This window comes from Triticum aestivum, chromosome 2A (assembly GCF_018294505.1).
Source record: "Triticum aestivum cultivar Chinese Spring chromosome 2A, IWGSC CS RefSeq v2.1, whole genome shotgun sequence".
Lineage (NCBI taxonomy): Eukaryota > Viridiplantae > Streptophyta > Magnoliopsida > Poales > Poaceae > Triticum > Triticum aestivum.
In genome coordinates, this window is record NC_057797.1 from 620,844,112 (window position 1) to 620,860,114 (window position 16,003).

The 16,003-nt window shown below is 50.3% G+C and overlaps 1 protein-coding gene across 1 annotated transcript; it reads left to right on the forward strand.

Moving 5' to 3' along the window:
• Positions 1-12,615: 12,615 nt before the first annotated feature.
• On the forward strand, positions 12,616-14,115 carry LOC123185724 (annexin-like protein RJ4). The gene is made up of 5 exons (XM_044597555.1): positions 12,616-12,720; positions 12,847-12,992; positions 13,065-13,283; positions 13,372-13,587; positions 13,705-14,115. Exons 1-5 carry the CDS (start codon positions 12,645-12,647, stop codon positions 13,999-14,001), a joined length of 954 nt encoding a protein of 317 aa, XP_044453490.1. The 5' UTR covers positions 12,616-12,644; the 3' UTR covers positions 14,002-14,115.
• Positions 14,116-16,003: the final 1,888 nt, after the last annotated feature.

The window sequence follows — 16,003 nt, forward strand, 5'->3', positions numbered from 1 at the left end:
TTGCTCTCCACTCGGTAGGGTTTTTTCAAACTTAGGCGAGTGCTGGACTGCAGCTAAGTCTCCGAGTGAGAAAACTTAGGCGAGTACTGGACTGCAGCTAAGCCCCCGAGTGGGAGGGTTGCTCTCCACTCGGTAGGATTGTTTCAAACTTAGGCGAGTGCCGGACTGCAGCTAAGTCTCCGAGTGAGAAAATTTAGGCGAGTACTGGACTATAGCTAAGCCCCCGAGTGGGAGGGTTGCTCCCACTCGGTAGGATTTTTTCAAACTTAGGCGAGTGCCGGACTGCAGCTAAGTCGCCGAGTGAGAGAACTTAGGCGAGTACTGGACTGCAGCTAAGCCCCCCGAGTGGGAGGATTTCTCTCCACTCGGTAGGATTTTTAAATACTTAGGTGAAACGGGTTCGCAGCTAAGCCCCCGAGTGGCAGGCTGGCTCACCACTCAGTAGGAAATTATTTTTACAAACTTAGGCGAAGCGGATTCGCAGCTAAGCCACCCACTGGGGGATTTCTTACGCAAACAAAAAACAATAACAATCATTGGGAAAATTATAACGCTCTTGTCTTTGATAAATAAACTACAGGAGTTTTTTCTTATTACATCTCATCCGAGTGAGAATTCAAGTATAAAAGGGGCGGAGTAGCTCCGCATTCCAGGCTCGTGGCTCATCAATCTGGCGATTGACATTGTAGAGGTGTTACGCTCCATTGTGGAGGACTCTGGTGACTATGAAGGGGCCTTCCCAAGTAGGAGCGAGTTTATGTGGTTTTTGCTGATCCACGCGGAGGACTAAGTCTCCTTCTTGGAAGGCTCGACTCTTCACATTTCTAGCATGGAATCGACGCAAGTCTTGCTGATAGATGGTCGATCGGATCATGGCCATTTCTCTTTCTTCTTCCAGGAGGTCGACTGCGTCCTGCCGGGCTTGTTCTGCTTCTTCTTCAGAGTAGAGCTCGACTCGAGGGGCGTTGTGAAGCATGTCACTCGGCAAGACTGCTTCGGCTCCGTAGACCAGAAAGAATGGGGTTCTTCTGGTCGATCGGTTCGGGGTCGTCCTCAATCCCCAAAGAACTGATGGAAGCTCGTCGACCCATGCACCTGCTGCGTGCTTGAGATCGCGCATCAATCGAGGTTTTAGTCCTTTAAGAATTAGGCCGTTTGCTCTTTCCGCCTGTCCATTCGACTGAGGGTGAGCGACCGAAGCATAGTCGACTCATGTGCCCTGAGAGGCGCAAAAGGCCCTGAATTTGTCGGAATCGAAGTTTGACCCATTGTCAGTGATGATGCTATGTGGAACTCCATATCTGAATATCAACTCTCTGATGAAACTGATAGCAGTGCACGCATCAAGATTCTTGATAGGCTTAGCTTCAATCCATTTGGTGAACTTGTCGACTGCTACTAGCACATGAGTGAAGCCGCTCCTGCCCGTTTTCAGTGGTCCAACCATGTCCAGCCCCCAAACAGCGAAGGGCCAGACAAGTGGAATGGTTTTCAGAGCTGACGCGGGCTTGTGCGACATATTGGAGTAATACTGACATCCTTCACATTTGTCGACTATCTCTTTTGCCATTTCATTGGCCTTTGGCCAGTAAAATCCCGCTCGGTATGCTTTAGCCACAATGGTTTGAGAGGACGCATGATGACCATAGGTCCCCGAGTGGATATCGTCAAGGATCATCTGACCTTCTTCTAGTGTTATACACTTCTGACTGACTCCAGTCACGCTTTCTCTATACAACTGTCCCTTTATGACTGTAAAGGCCTTGGATCGACGGACGATCTGTCGAGCCTCTTCTTCGTCCTCTGGGAGTTCTTTCCTTAGGATGTACGCGATGTACGGTACTGTCCAGTCGGGAGTGATGACCAAGACTTCCATGGTCAGGTCGACCACAGCTGGAACTTCAACTTCAGTCGGATCCGTGGCACTTTTTGGCTGCGGGGCCTCTTCAGTGAAGGGATCCTCCTGAACTGATGGTGTGTGGATGTGTTCCAAAAACACATTGCTGGGAATGGCTTCTCTTTTGGAACCTATTTTTGCCAAATCATCAGCTGCTTGATTTTTCAGTCGGGGTATGTGATGAAGCTCTAACCCCTCGAATTTCTTCTCCAGCTTTCTCACTGCATTGCAATAACCAGTCATGGCTGGACTTCTGACGTCCCATTCCTTCATCACCTAATTAACCACAAAATCTGAGTCGCCATAGACCATGAGGCGTCGGACGCCGAGTGAAATGACCATGCGCAACCCATATAAAAGTGCTTCGTATTCCGCCTCGTTATTGGAGGAATCAAAGTGGATTTGAAGAACATATCTGAGCTTATCTCCTCGGGGGGAGACCAACACCACCCCGGCACCGGAACCATTCAGCATTTTGGAACCATCGAAGAACATGGTACAATGCTCCGAGTGAACCTGAGTTGGCAGTTGCTGTTCAATCCACTCGGCGACGAAATCTGCTATTGCGTGGGACTTGATAGCTTTCTTTGCCTCGAACTTGATATCTAGAGGAAGGAGTTCAATCAACCATTTTGCCACTCGACCAGTTGCATCTCTGTTGTGCAGGATCTCTGACAATGGAGCGTCGCTGACGACTGTAATGGAATGATCAGAGAAGTAGTGAGCAACTTTCTTTGTGGTCATATAAATCCCATATACAAGCTTCTGATAATGAGGATATCTTTGCTTCGACGGGGTCAAAACTTCAGAAATATAATATACTGGGCGCTGAACTTTGAAGGCTTTTCCTTCTTCTTCCCGCTCGACCGTAAGTACCATACTAACGACTTGTCCCGTGGCTGCGATGTAAAGCAGCAAAGGCTCCTTGCTGATTGGGGCAGCAAGCACCGGCTGGGTGGAGAGCAGAGCTTTGAGCTCTACAAACGCTGCATCAGCTTCGGGAGTCCACTCGAACTTGTCGGACTTCTTCAACAATCGGTAAAGAGGCAATGCCTTTTCACCGAGATCAGATATGAATCGACTTAAAGCGGCCAAGCAACCAGTAAGCTTCTGGACGTCGTGCACTCGCACATGACTTTTCATTCGGAGTATAGTACCGACTTTTTCTGGATTAGCGTCGATTCCCTGTTCGGAAATGGGAAAACCGAGTAATTTTCCGCCAGGAACTCCGAATGTGCACTTTGATGGATTAAGCTTGATATCATACCTCCTGAGGTTGGCAAAGGTTTCGGCAAGGTCAGCCAGTAGGTCGGAACCCTTCCGTGACTTGACCACAATGTCATCCATGTACGCTTCCACATTCCGACTGATTTGAGTGAGCAAACACTTCTTAATCATCCTCATGAATGTGGCTCCGGCATTCTTGAGGCCGAACGGCATGGTAATATAACAGAAGCACCCGAATGGAGTGATGAAAGCTGTTTTGATCTCGTCAGGTCCATACAGACGGATCTGATGGTACCCGGAATAGGCGTCTAAAAAAGACAGTCGCTCACATCCCGCAGTCGAGTCGACTATCTGATCGATGCGGGGGAGAGGAAAATGATCTTTCGGGCAGGCCCGATTGATATGTTTAAAGTCAATGCACATGCGAAGTGACGTGTCCTTCTTGGGGACCATGACAACATTGGCGAGCCACTCAGAGTGGTAGATTTCTCGGATGAACTCCGCTGCTAAGAGCCGAGCCACCTCCTCGCCAATAGCCTTTCTCTTCTGGACGGCGGACCGTCGGAGATGTTCCTTGACAGGTTTTACTTTTGAGTCGACTCTTAGGTAGTGCTCAGCCAGCTCCCTGGGAACACCCAGCATGTCAGAAGGCTTCCATGCGAAAATGTCCTAGTTCTCACGGAGGAATTGGATGAGCGCTTCTTCCTATTTGGAGTCGAGTGTTGTTGAGATATGAGTTGGAGCAGCGCTGGGATCGGTCGGGTGGATGTGAGCTGTCTTTGTTTCGCCAGACGACTGAAAAGCTGATTCTGTAGCGGGTTTCTTGGCTCGCAACAAATCACTCGGGTCTGCAGTCTTCTGGTATTCCTGCAGCTCCACCACTACCATCTGAGCATCAGCGATCTTTGAACCTTTCTGAAAACATTCTTCCGCTTTCTTCCGATTGCCCGTGATAGTGATCACACCTTTGGGGCCAGGCATCTTCAGTTTGAGATACACATAACATGGTCGGGCCATGAAGCGTGCAGAAGCCGGCCTGCCCAAAATAGCGTGATAGGCACTCTGGAAGTCTACAACTTCAAACGTCAACTTTTCTTTGCGGTAATTCTTGGAATCACCGAAAACCACATCAAGAGCAATCTGGCCGAGTGATTCAGCCTTCTTCCCAGGAATGACTCCATGGAAACTCATGTTGCTGGTACTGAGTCTGGACATCGGAATGTCCATACCTTTCAACGTCTCAGCATATAATATGTTCAAACCACTGCCACCATCCATCAAGACTTTGGTCAGTCGAGTGCCTTCAACAACTGGGTCGACCACCAAAGCTTGCCTCCCGGGGGTGGCGATGTGCGTTGGGTGATCGGACCAGCCGAATGTTATGGCAGTCTGAGACCACTTCAGATAACTGAGTGTCGCCGGGGCAACTATATTCACCTCTCGGTTGATAACTTTCAGTCGACTTTTGCTTTCAACATCAGCAAAAATCATCAGGGTGGAATTGACCTGAGGGTATCCATCGTCACTATCTTCCTTATCCTCAACTTTGTCCGACTCCTTTTCCTTATCTTTGGGCTGCTTGCCCTGGAACTGCTGGATAAAGAGTCGGCACTGTCGAGTGGTATGTTTTGGGTAAATGAAATTACCCTCTTCATCTTTCTTGGTGTGGACGAGACATGGCAAATCCAACACATCATTTCCGTCCTGGTCTTTAACTTTCTTGGGGTTCCAAGGTCCTTTGGGTTTCCCTTTAAACTTTCCTTGGGTTACAGCCAAGGCTTCCCCAGGAGCAGCTGGCTCGGCTTTCCGCTTTTGTTTCCGATTGGAATTTCCTCCGGTTTCTTGAGCGACTGACTTGAGCTTGCCACTCCTGAGTCGATCCTCATCTTCACCATTAGCGTACTTGGTGGCAATCTCCATCATCTGATTCAGAGACATATCTCCGGTCCGACAAAATTTCAGATTCAGTTCTCTGTACTTGACGCCTTTTTTGAAGGCACAGACTGCTTGGTGGTCAGGCACATTCTCTACCGTGTTATGTAACGTGATCCATCTCTGGATGTAATCCCTCAAAGTTTCATTCGGCTTCTGCACGCAAGACCGCAGTTCAGTCAGCCCTGCCGGTCGCTTGCATGTTCCTTCAAATGTGGTGACAAACACTCGGGCAAGATCTTCCCAAATGTAAATGCTGCTGGGTGCTAATTGGTTCAGCCATGCTCTGGCCGAGCCCTCCAACATGAGAGGCAGGTGCTTCATGGCCACTTCATCATTGCCGCCACCAATCTGGACGGCCACTCGGTAGTCTTCAAGCCAAGTATCGGGCTTGGACTCACCAGTGAACTTGCTGACTCCAGTCGCCAACCTGAAGTTGGGAGGAATCACAGCGGCCCTAATGGCTCTACTAAAGCACTCTGGCCTCGAAACATGTGCTCTGCTGCTGGTAGGTGCATCTCTGTCGTGACCTTCTCGGTGAGCTCTGTTCCTGTCGACCAAACCTTGAACGAGAATGGATCTCGCATCAAAGCCTGGCTCCCTGGAGTCGACTGAAATCCTTCGCCCAACACTACGAGGACGCCTGTCATCCTGCTGTCGAGGTGCATACAACCCGCTCCTCGGGGGAGGGGTGGGCACTCGACGTCGATCATCACGATCGAATCGGTGATCATATTGCTCGCGGTTCTCGTACTGATTACGCCGATCCCCACGTCCCTCACGCCTCGGGAGCGATCTTGGGCTATGAACCGACTGGACTGTGTCTGTAGCAACGGATCTGCTGTGAATCCTGTTCCACGACTGAGAAACAGCGGAATTCTGGTCTCCTGCTGTCCGGAGTAACGCTCTAATCTGCAGCAAGCCTCTGCCAGCCTTCGACTGGGAAGGCTGAATCGACTCTGCTATACGGGCTGCAGCCGCTAAATTCTAAATCGGAGTTCGATATACCTGCGGGGGCAGGAAGAGCTGACGTCGACTGGATTCGGGAATCCGTGCACGCTCATCGAGTGTTCGCTGGAGGTTCTCCAGTCGAGTGTGCTCGGCCAAGTTTGCCAGGCGCGCGTCCTCCAAGGCATGATCCTCGGGGGTTTCTCCGATGATAGGAGTGTGCAGCGCATCCATGTTCTGGCGATGAAGTTCTTCTCTCTGCAACGACGTGAGAGGCTCGGGGAGATATTCCTCATGGGGACGTGACGGGTCGCCTCCACCCGCGCCTCCGTCGGTGCGGGGAAAACCGGGAGGACTGGGCGGTCCATCGACCATCAGAACCTCCGCCGCCGGATCACTGCTGTCGCACTCGGAGGCGGTCTCTCTAGAGCCAGTCGACAGATCGAATAGGCCGTAGAGGGATTCGTCGGGCTCGATCGCCGCGACTTGAGGGGTGGCCTACTGGCATGCCACCGCGTGTCTCACCCACCGCTGAAGTCTCGACCGACCGGAGCGCTTGTGCCGGCGGGAAACAGGGAGGGAAGACAGCACAGGAGCCGACCGATAGTGGGTCGACGGTTGCCGCAAAAGGATGCCGCGGACGCACGCGCGAAAGTGCGTCGCCCCGCGGACAGGGAGCGCGTCCACGTCGAGCGGAGCCTCCTGAAGCCAAGCGGAGTCGTCGGCGATGAACGTGAGCGCGCCGAGACGGATCTCGCGGCCCTCCACCAAAACTCCGCCGGAAACCATGATGATTCGGATCGGAAAAGATCGCAACTCCTCCAACAAATCGCTAAAACACCTGCCCCAAGGTGGGCGCCAACTGTCGTGGTTCTAAGTCTGACAGTAATGTAGGGGGGTAAGTATGGAGAGGCAAGAACTTAGCTATGGAGAAGTTGTAAGCACACGAGGTTTACGAGTTCAGGCCCTTCTCAGAGGAAGTAATAGCCCTACGTCTCGCAGCCCGGAGGTGGTCGACTGGATTATGCGTGTATGGTTTATTAGGGGCGTTACTGGTAACGCCCCTACTAAAGTGCTATGATGATCATAAAGGCTACTTAATAACCGACCGTTAGCATGCGGAGTGCCTTTAGGTCTCCTGGCCGTCGAGTGGTTTGGTCTTGGTCGAGTGATCGCTTCTTGGTTGAGTGTCCTCGAGTCTGTCGAGTGGAACACCTTCAAATCGATTGAAAAGTGATTTCTTCTAGAGATGTCCTTGGGTAGGGCAGTTTGGACAGGTCCATGACCCTACCCTAGGTACATAGCTTCGTCAGTATGCCCCCCCCGTCTTATGACGACTTGCGTATTTTTGGGTGCCTTTGCTATCCCAGCACTGCCGACACTGCTTCTCACAAGCTTGCACCTCGATCTATCGCTTGCATCTTCATCGGCTACCCCTCCAACTCCAAGGGATATCGGTGCTACGATCCCGTCTCCCACCGTGTGTTCACTTCCCGGCACGTTTATTTTGATGAGCATGTGTTTCCATTTCACCAGGTACCCCTGGATGTTCCTCCCGCCACTGGTGATGCGGGCTCCTCAACGCCTCTCCCAGGGCGCTCACGCATCTCTCTTGGCCCGCCCCTGGCTTTGAGGTGCCCCCCCCGCATGCGGCGCCTCCTACAGTCGCGGCACTGATGCCCCCGATGTTGGCGCACGCGGCTCCTTCAGCGCCCACGGCGCCCCTGGTGCCCCCGACGTTGGCGCCTGTGGCCCCCGCGGCCCCCTCGGCGCCCCCGGCCGGTCCGATCACCCGCGCCCGTACGGGTGTTTTTCGCCCGAGCTCGCGTTACGCCTCGGATGACTACGTTCATGCGGCGTCCACCTCTGAGCCGTCGCCATTGCCGTCCTCTGTTTGAGCCGCTCTTCGTGACCTCTCTAGATGGCTGCGATGCAAGAGGAGTTTGTCGCCCTGTTGCGTGCTACCTCTTAAGCACTGCGTTGGTTTCCCCAAAGAGGAAGGGATGATGCAGCAAAGTAGCGTAAGTATTTCCCTCAGTTTTTGAGAACCAAGGTATCAATCCAGTAGGAGGCTACGCGCGAGTCCCTCGTACCTGCACAAAACAAATAAATCCTCGCAACCAACGCAAATAGGGGTTGTCAATCCCTATAGGGCCACTTACGAGAGTGAGATCTGATAGATATGATAAATATAATTTTTTTTGGTATTTTTATGATAAAGATGCAAAGTAAAATAAAGGCAAAGTAAATAACAAAGTAGTAGGAGATCAATATGATAAAGATAGAACCAGGGGCCATAGGTTTCACTAGTGGCTTCTCTCGAGAGAATAAGTATTCTACGGTGGGTGAACAAATTACTGTTGAGCAATTAACAGAATTGAGCATAGTTATGAGAATATCTAGGCATGATCATGTATATAGGCATCACGTCCGAGACAAGTAGACCGACTCTTGCCTGCATCTACTACTATTACTCCACTCATCGACCGCTATCCAGCATGCATCTAGAGTATTAAGTTAAAAACAGAGTAACGCCTTAAGCAAGATGACATGATGTAGAGGGATAGACTCATGCAATATGAAGAAAACCCCATCTTGTTATTCTCGATGGCAACAATACAATACGTGCCTTGCTGCCCTTACTGTCACCGGGAAAGGACAACGCAAGATTGAACCCAAAGCTAAGCACTTCTGCCATTGCAAGAAGATCAATCTAGTAGGCCAAACCAAACTGATAATTCGAAGAGACTTGCAAAGATAACCAATCATACATAAAAGAATTCAAAGAAGATTCAAATATTATTCATAGATAGACTTGATCATAAACCCACAATTCATCGGTCTCAACAAACACACCGCAAAAAGAAGATTACATCGAATGGTTCTCCACAAGAGAGGGGGAGAACATTGTATTGAGATCCAAAAAGAGAGAAGAAGCCATCTATCTAATAACTATGGACCCGTAGGTCTGAGGTAAACTACTCACACTTCATCGGAGAGGCTATGGTGTTGATGTAGAAGCCCTCCGTGATTGATGCCCCCTCCGGCGGAGCTCCGGAACAGGCCCCAAGATGGGATCTCGTGGATACAGAAAGTTACGGCGGTGGAATTAGGGTTTTGGCTCTGTATCTGATTGTTTGGAGGTACATGGATATATATAGGAGGAAGGAGTACGTCGGTGGAGCAACAGGGGGCCCACGAGGGTGGAGGGCGCGCCTGCCGGCCTCCTGTTTCGTGCCTTGACGTAGGGTCCAAGTCTTCTGGGTCTTATTTGATGAGAAAATCACATTCCCGAAGGTTTCATTCCGTTTGGAGTCTGTTTGGTATTCCTTTTCTTCGAAACCCTAAAACAGGCAAAAAACAGCAATTCTGGGCTGGGCCTCCGGTTAATAGGTTAGTCCCAAAAATAATATAAAAGTGGATAATAAAGCCCAATAGTTTCCAAAATAGTAGATAATATAGCATGGAGCAATCAAAAGTTATAGATACGTTGGAGACGTATCATTGCGCAACCGTACGTGGCAGCTTGTTCCCCGGCACGCCAACGTGATTACGGGGAAGTGGGTCTTTAAACACAAGCTCCGTCCTGATGGTACCCTTGATCGCTACAAAGCGCGCTGGGTCGTTCGTGGCTTCCGACAGCGTGCTGGCATCGACTTCGTCGACAACTTTGCTCCGGTCGTCAAGCCCGGCACGATACGCACGGTTCTCCACCTTAAGGTCTCCCGTGCTTGGCCGGTGCACCAGATGGATGTCTCCAATGCCTTCCTCCATGGTCACCTCGAGGAGCAGGTCTTTTGCCAGCAGCCCATCGGGTTTGTTGACCCGGCGCTTCCTGACCACGTGTGCCTGCTTTCGCGGTCCTTGTACGGACTCAAGCAGGCTCCGTATGCTTGGTACCAGTGCATTGCGGCGTTTCTCCACCAGCTTGGGTTCCGCTCTACCCGCTCGGACGCCTCGCTCTTCATCTATCATCAGGGCTCTGACACGGTCTACTTGCTGCTCTATGTCGACGACATCATCCTGACGGCATGTACGGCTGGTCTCCTCAGTCGGCTCACGACTCGTCTTCACGCTGAGTTCGCCATCAAGGACTTGGGTCCTTTGCACTACTTCCTCGGTGTCGAGGTGGTGTGCCATCCGGATGGCTTCTTCCTTCATCAGCGGAAGTACGCTCATGAGCTCCTCGAGCGCGCTGGCATGCTTAACTGCAAGCCCGCCGCTACGCCTGTTGATACGAAGGCCAAGCTTTCTACCACGGATGGTTCTCCTGCTTCGGATGCTACTTTCTATCGGTCTATCGTTGGTGCTCTCCAGTACCTCACTCTCACTCGACCGGAGATCCAGTATGCCGTGCAGCAGGTGTGTCTTCATATGCATGCTCCTCGCGACGTTCATTAGGCTGCCGTCAAGCGAATTCTCCGCTATATCTGTGGCACTATGGATCTTGGCGTCACGCTTCACGCCTCCGCCGACACCGCCCTCACCGCCTACTCCGATGCAGACTGGGTGGGCTGCCCTGACACTCGTCGCTCCACTTCGGGCTATTGTGTCTACCTTGGACCCTCACTCATCGCGTGGTCGTCCAAGCGGCAACCTACGGTCTCTCGTTCCAGTGCTGAGGCTGAGTATCGTGCAGTGGCAAACCACGTTGCCGAGTGTTCGTGGCTTTGCCAGCTACTTCAGGAGCTCTCTTGCCCTGTTGACCATGCCACAGTGGTATACTGCAACAATGTCTCGGCGGTCTACCTCTCCGCTAACCCGGTGTATCATCGACGGACCAAGCATATTGAGTTGGATATTCATTTTGTTCGGGAACAGGTGGCCCTTGGCCATATTCATGTTTTACACGTCCCTACTTCCCAATAATTTGCAGATATCATGACTAAGGGCTTGCCTACGACGTCATTTGAGGAGTTCCGGTCCAGTCTTTGCGTCAGTCGCGGTGCCGCTTCGACTGCGGGGGGTGTTGAGTATATGTGTTATGTGCATATTGTGTATCGGGCCCGCCTCCTAGTTTCTTGTATAGTTGAGGTCTGTGGCCCACTTTTGTACATCATATATACGTGCCTATGCACGAGAGCAATACATCGTGCAATCATAATCTCATACAATGCCAACTATTCGAACCTCGGAATGCATCTTTGTTTTTACTTAATCCCTCATTGTAGCTCTTGTACTTTTGGCAAGTTTTGCTTCCATGGTTACTTCCTTCAACCATAGTTTAAAATTGGCAACTAAATTGAAAATCATTTATTTAACACTCCCTCCCAATACATAATGATTGGTCACTCATCATGGGTGACATGGTTTCCATAGGAAGCGAGGCGATCACTTGCTCCCTTTGCTCACCGGAGGGGGTTGACACGCGCGACCATCGGACGAGGCCTGGATACTATAACGTCGGCATGAGAAAACTAGGTCTTCCACATCGGAACCGAGAACCTCAACTGGAAGCTATATTCTTCATGGTCTATATATAGGGCTACATGGTAGTATCATATCTGCTAGACTTGAGAAGGAAGGGCTCTACATGGGTCACAGCTGCCGCCAAGTGGTGACTAGCAAGGTGGTGGGAGGGAGAGGAGGGGACACACACGAAGGGTCTCACGGGAGTAGGGAAGTTCATTTCTTTCACAAATAAAGTATAAACGGAGATACTCATATACACCCACATCCTTTCCCTATGAGCCTTTAGAGTGACTGAGCCAGTATATCTTCAGATTCACGAAATCACCACAAGCCTCACATAGTCGACGTACGGGAATGTAGTCTCGTACGGAACGAACATCCTCAAAAAAGTTGAAATAAATCCATGAAAGAAAACAAGGAACTTGAACCTGAATGGGCTGGTCCCATCACAAGAAGTGAACCATGTGAGAGCCACAGTCAGTTCACAAGAGTAGGAAATCTGAGGCAATTCCTTTAGCGGTTGCCTTTTTGTTTGCACAGCCAAGTCTGGCGTTGACAATTTTCTACCCTTCCACGGTTGTTGAGAAAAATCTTATCTTGTAAATATACTTTCTGTAAAAATTTGTGTAATAGCATAGTTTTCTATGGTATTTTATTTATATAATAAGCTCTGTAGGATTCTCCCTAGAAAAAAAATGGAAAAGTGTTGTAGGGTTCCCTCCCGGCCGTTACCATGGTTTCTTTGTTGAAAAATGAGATACTAAATGCATGAAAAAGCTCACCAACTAAACTCCTCAATGCATAGGACCATATGTGCTTAGCTTCTTGTTCGGCAATCAAACTCTCTCATTAGTGTTTTGCATAGATCCGCGTGCTTGGCATCATTTCTGCTGGGTCATGAAAGTGCTCTTTCTCCTTAATTGTTTTGTCACATCAGATTGTCCTATTCTTATACACCACGAAGCATTGAGAAGGGTTAGTTTGCTCTTTCGAGTTTCTTTTTTCCTTTCCAGAACCGCAAAGACCAGCTATAGCTGTAACACACGGTTTTAAATGGTTTTTAAGACTCAGTAAGCCAACAGGAACCGTTGAATTACCAATCGGTTTCACCCATAGTTTTTATGCTCACTAACTTTTATTTTGGTGGTTTCAGAGTTCGCCTCCGTATAAATGCCAACAGAGTATGCGTGCTCATGAAAATCAGATTTGCAGGAGAAGAACGAGAGCGATGACCACGATCACAGTTCCTCAAGTTGTCCCTTCTCCGGTTGAAGATGCTGAGGCGCTCATGAAGGCCTTCCAAGGTTATATTATCCCCGGAATTTACCTCGCTGTTTCGGTTCATCGATTTATTCTAGTGCATAGGTCCTGAATCTTGGTCATAACCTCGCAATATGTGTAGTGATTTTTGCAACATTTTTGTGGTTCAGGATGGGGCACCGACGAGCAGGCAGTGATCTACATACTAGCTCACCGGGACGCGGCCCAGAGGAAGCTGATCCGGCAGGCGTACGAAGAGAAGTACAACGAGCTCCTCACCGACCGGCTCCAGTCTGAACTTTCCGGCGATCTTCAGGTGACCACACATTTTCAGAATCTCCCTTTCTTCTTCTCTGAATGAACCAGCGAGTGATCTTGGTGACTACAGACAGCGATGGGCTACTGGGTACTCGACCCCACGGAGAGGCAGGCCGTGATCGCCAACGCCGCCACGAAGTGCATCGACGAGGAGTACCCCGTGATCGTGGAGATCGCGTGCGCCAACTCGCCCGCCGAGCTCCTGGAAGTGAAGCAGGCCTACCACGCCATCTACAAGCGCTCGCTGGAGGAAGACGTCGCCGCTGGTGCCACGGGAAACCTCCGTAACGTATGATATCTGGTTGTCACTAGAGCACGCGACAAGGGAAAGCTCTGTTCCCCAAACTAATGGCGATCCCTGTCCCTGCTGTGTTCAGCTCTTGGTCGCCCTGGTGAGCACCTACAGGTACGACGGCGACGAGGTGAACGGCGGGCTGGCGAGATCGGAGGCGAAGATCATTCAAGCGGACGTGAAGAACGGCGTCACGGCGGACCACGGGGAGCTCATTAGGGTCCTGGGCACCAGGAGCAGAGCCCAGCTCGGCGCCACGTTCAACTGCTTCAGAGATGAGCACGGCACCACCGTCACCAAGGTCTGGCCACCGCCCATACATAACCAAAAATCTGCTAAATTTCTTCAGGCTTTGGATCAATTTATTAGGCGATGATGTGGTCGATATATAATGCCATCTGTATCATCCATCGGCTAGGCCCTGCTGCATGGGTCCGATCCGACGGGCTACGCGCGCGTGCTGCGGACCGCGGCGAGGTGCATCGCCGACACGGACAAGTACTTCGCCAAGGTCCTGAGGAACGCGATGCACAAGTCGGGGACCGACGAGGAGAGCCTGCTCCGGGTGGTGGTGATGCACGCGGAGAAGGACCTCAGGGCCATCAAAGACGAGTTCCACAGGAGGGCGTCGGTTGCCTTGGAGCAAGCCATCGCCAAGGAAACCTCCGGTGACTTCAAGACCTTCATCATGGCTCTTGTTGGGACTAGCCAATAAACCATATGCATCCAAGAATAAGATCGCTGCTTTTTACTGTCTTCCGTGTTGCAAGACTTCAAGTATCTCAATTAATGAATAATGTCTAGGTAACTAGATATAATAGCTCCTGTGTTGCTGCGGAAATTGGTTGTAATAAATTTTAATACTTTGTTTGTGTGAAAGAAGAATATTTGGATTAACAATATGAAAAATAAAACTGATAATTCATATGATTATTGAATTTTATTATCGTCGTATATCTGTATTTTCAAAAATATAATCATATACTCCTGAACAGCTGAGATTTTTTTCTAATAAATTTTTGTCACTCATAAGGTGCCACCAATCACACCAGGGTAGCATCCTCCCCGCTCACATTTTTCTTCGATAAAGAGCGCTCTTATTGACTCATATCGTAGCATCGAGGGATACAATCATCATGAGTGCACACCCAACCTCTGCATAATTAGGATACACACAGCCAACACAAACGCATATACAGAAAAGATCGCGCCGGCAAGGAGCAATGCCCATGAATGAAAGAAAACCGATGAAAACAATGATAGTCGCGACCATCGGCACCAACCATATCATGACAACACAAGACTTACAAGAAAATGTTCTCCAAAAACGACGCCTCCAGAAAGGGAACGACGCGGCCATCGCTAGATCCAACTATCGAAGGTCAGATCGTGGGTTTTCACCCTGAAGATCAAGCCTGAGCAAACTTCAAGAAATGACTTTGCTAAGGTAACGACGCATAGAACGCCGACATTGCCAGGTATAACACACTAGAGTGACACATAGGATTTTCACCCTGAAACTTGAGACTGGGTACTCAGAGAAGCACCACCCAATCAAAGTCATGTGTTGTTTCCTCCACTTGCCACAATCCCCACAGTTGCATATGCGCAAGAGGCACTAGTAACTTCACGACGAAGTTTTGATAGAGATGAAGGACATTGCCGCCGCTGAAATTCCAAGTTCGGGACGCTCCGGAGGTGTCACACTGTCCACACAAAGTGGCATTCTGTGGCTGATCTGCATTAGACGACATAACCACGCACAACCGCTAGCCCTGTCGTACTCGCCTGTTGAAGCAAATCATACCAAAAGGGAAGGACCTGACCGTTGACAGGCATTGCCCAGAGAGACACAGATGACGAACCATCTGATGCGAGAATTTCCGCACCGGTCTGATCACCGGCCAACATCGCCCTTGACGTCGGATTGAATGGGCGACGCCCTACAGTAACCGCCATCTAGTAGATGCCGCAACCATGGATCAATCGTTGGGCGGTCATCCTCGTCCGGCACTGCCAAACACGCGCAACCAAATTCGTTACGTCTGGACACGAACATAGGCAGCGCTTCGACAGTGTGGGGATGGCGCTAAGTTGGGTCTTGGTGGCAATGCCATCAAGGATGAAGATCATAGGTCGTTTCCCAAGTAGAAACAGGCGCAACCGCTACATTTTCCTCCTTCATGGCGTCCACCTTCGCTGCGCTCTCTTCCAAATCTATAGGAATGAAGCCCCGCCGTCGTCGTCAGCCGCACAGGCAAGCTCGATGGCGTCGATTGACGGCGCTGAGGGGAGGTTGCACGGCGCGGGCTCACGGAAGAAGTGGATCGAGGACCGCCCAAGTCTAAAAATTTGGGAGAGAATTTTACTTCCCGGCCTCTGCACCAACTAGCGGTGCACACAACCTTTTTAGTATGAGTACCAAGATTTTTATCTTGAAGTGTAGTTTCACCACACGTCAGGCTTGGTCCACAATGGTAACTTTTCAAAATCAACCGCTTCAATCCTCGTGCTTGTCTCTTAAGAAATTTGAAATGAACGCAATGCTATACGCTTGCAGAACACCTCCACAACGCCTAGCACCGTCTTTCTCCAACATCAAGAAAGAAGAGACACTCTGGATTGAAGGAGGGGCATGTTATGCTCACAACAGAATTCTCCCTCTCAATTGGGGTTGGTACAAATTGGGGAAGGAGGGGGGAGGAAAGATACTAGGG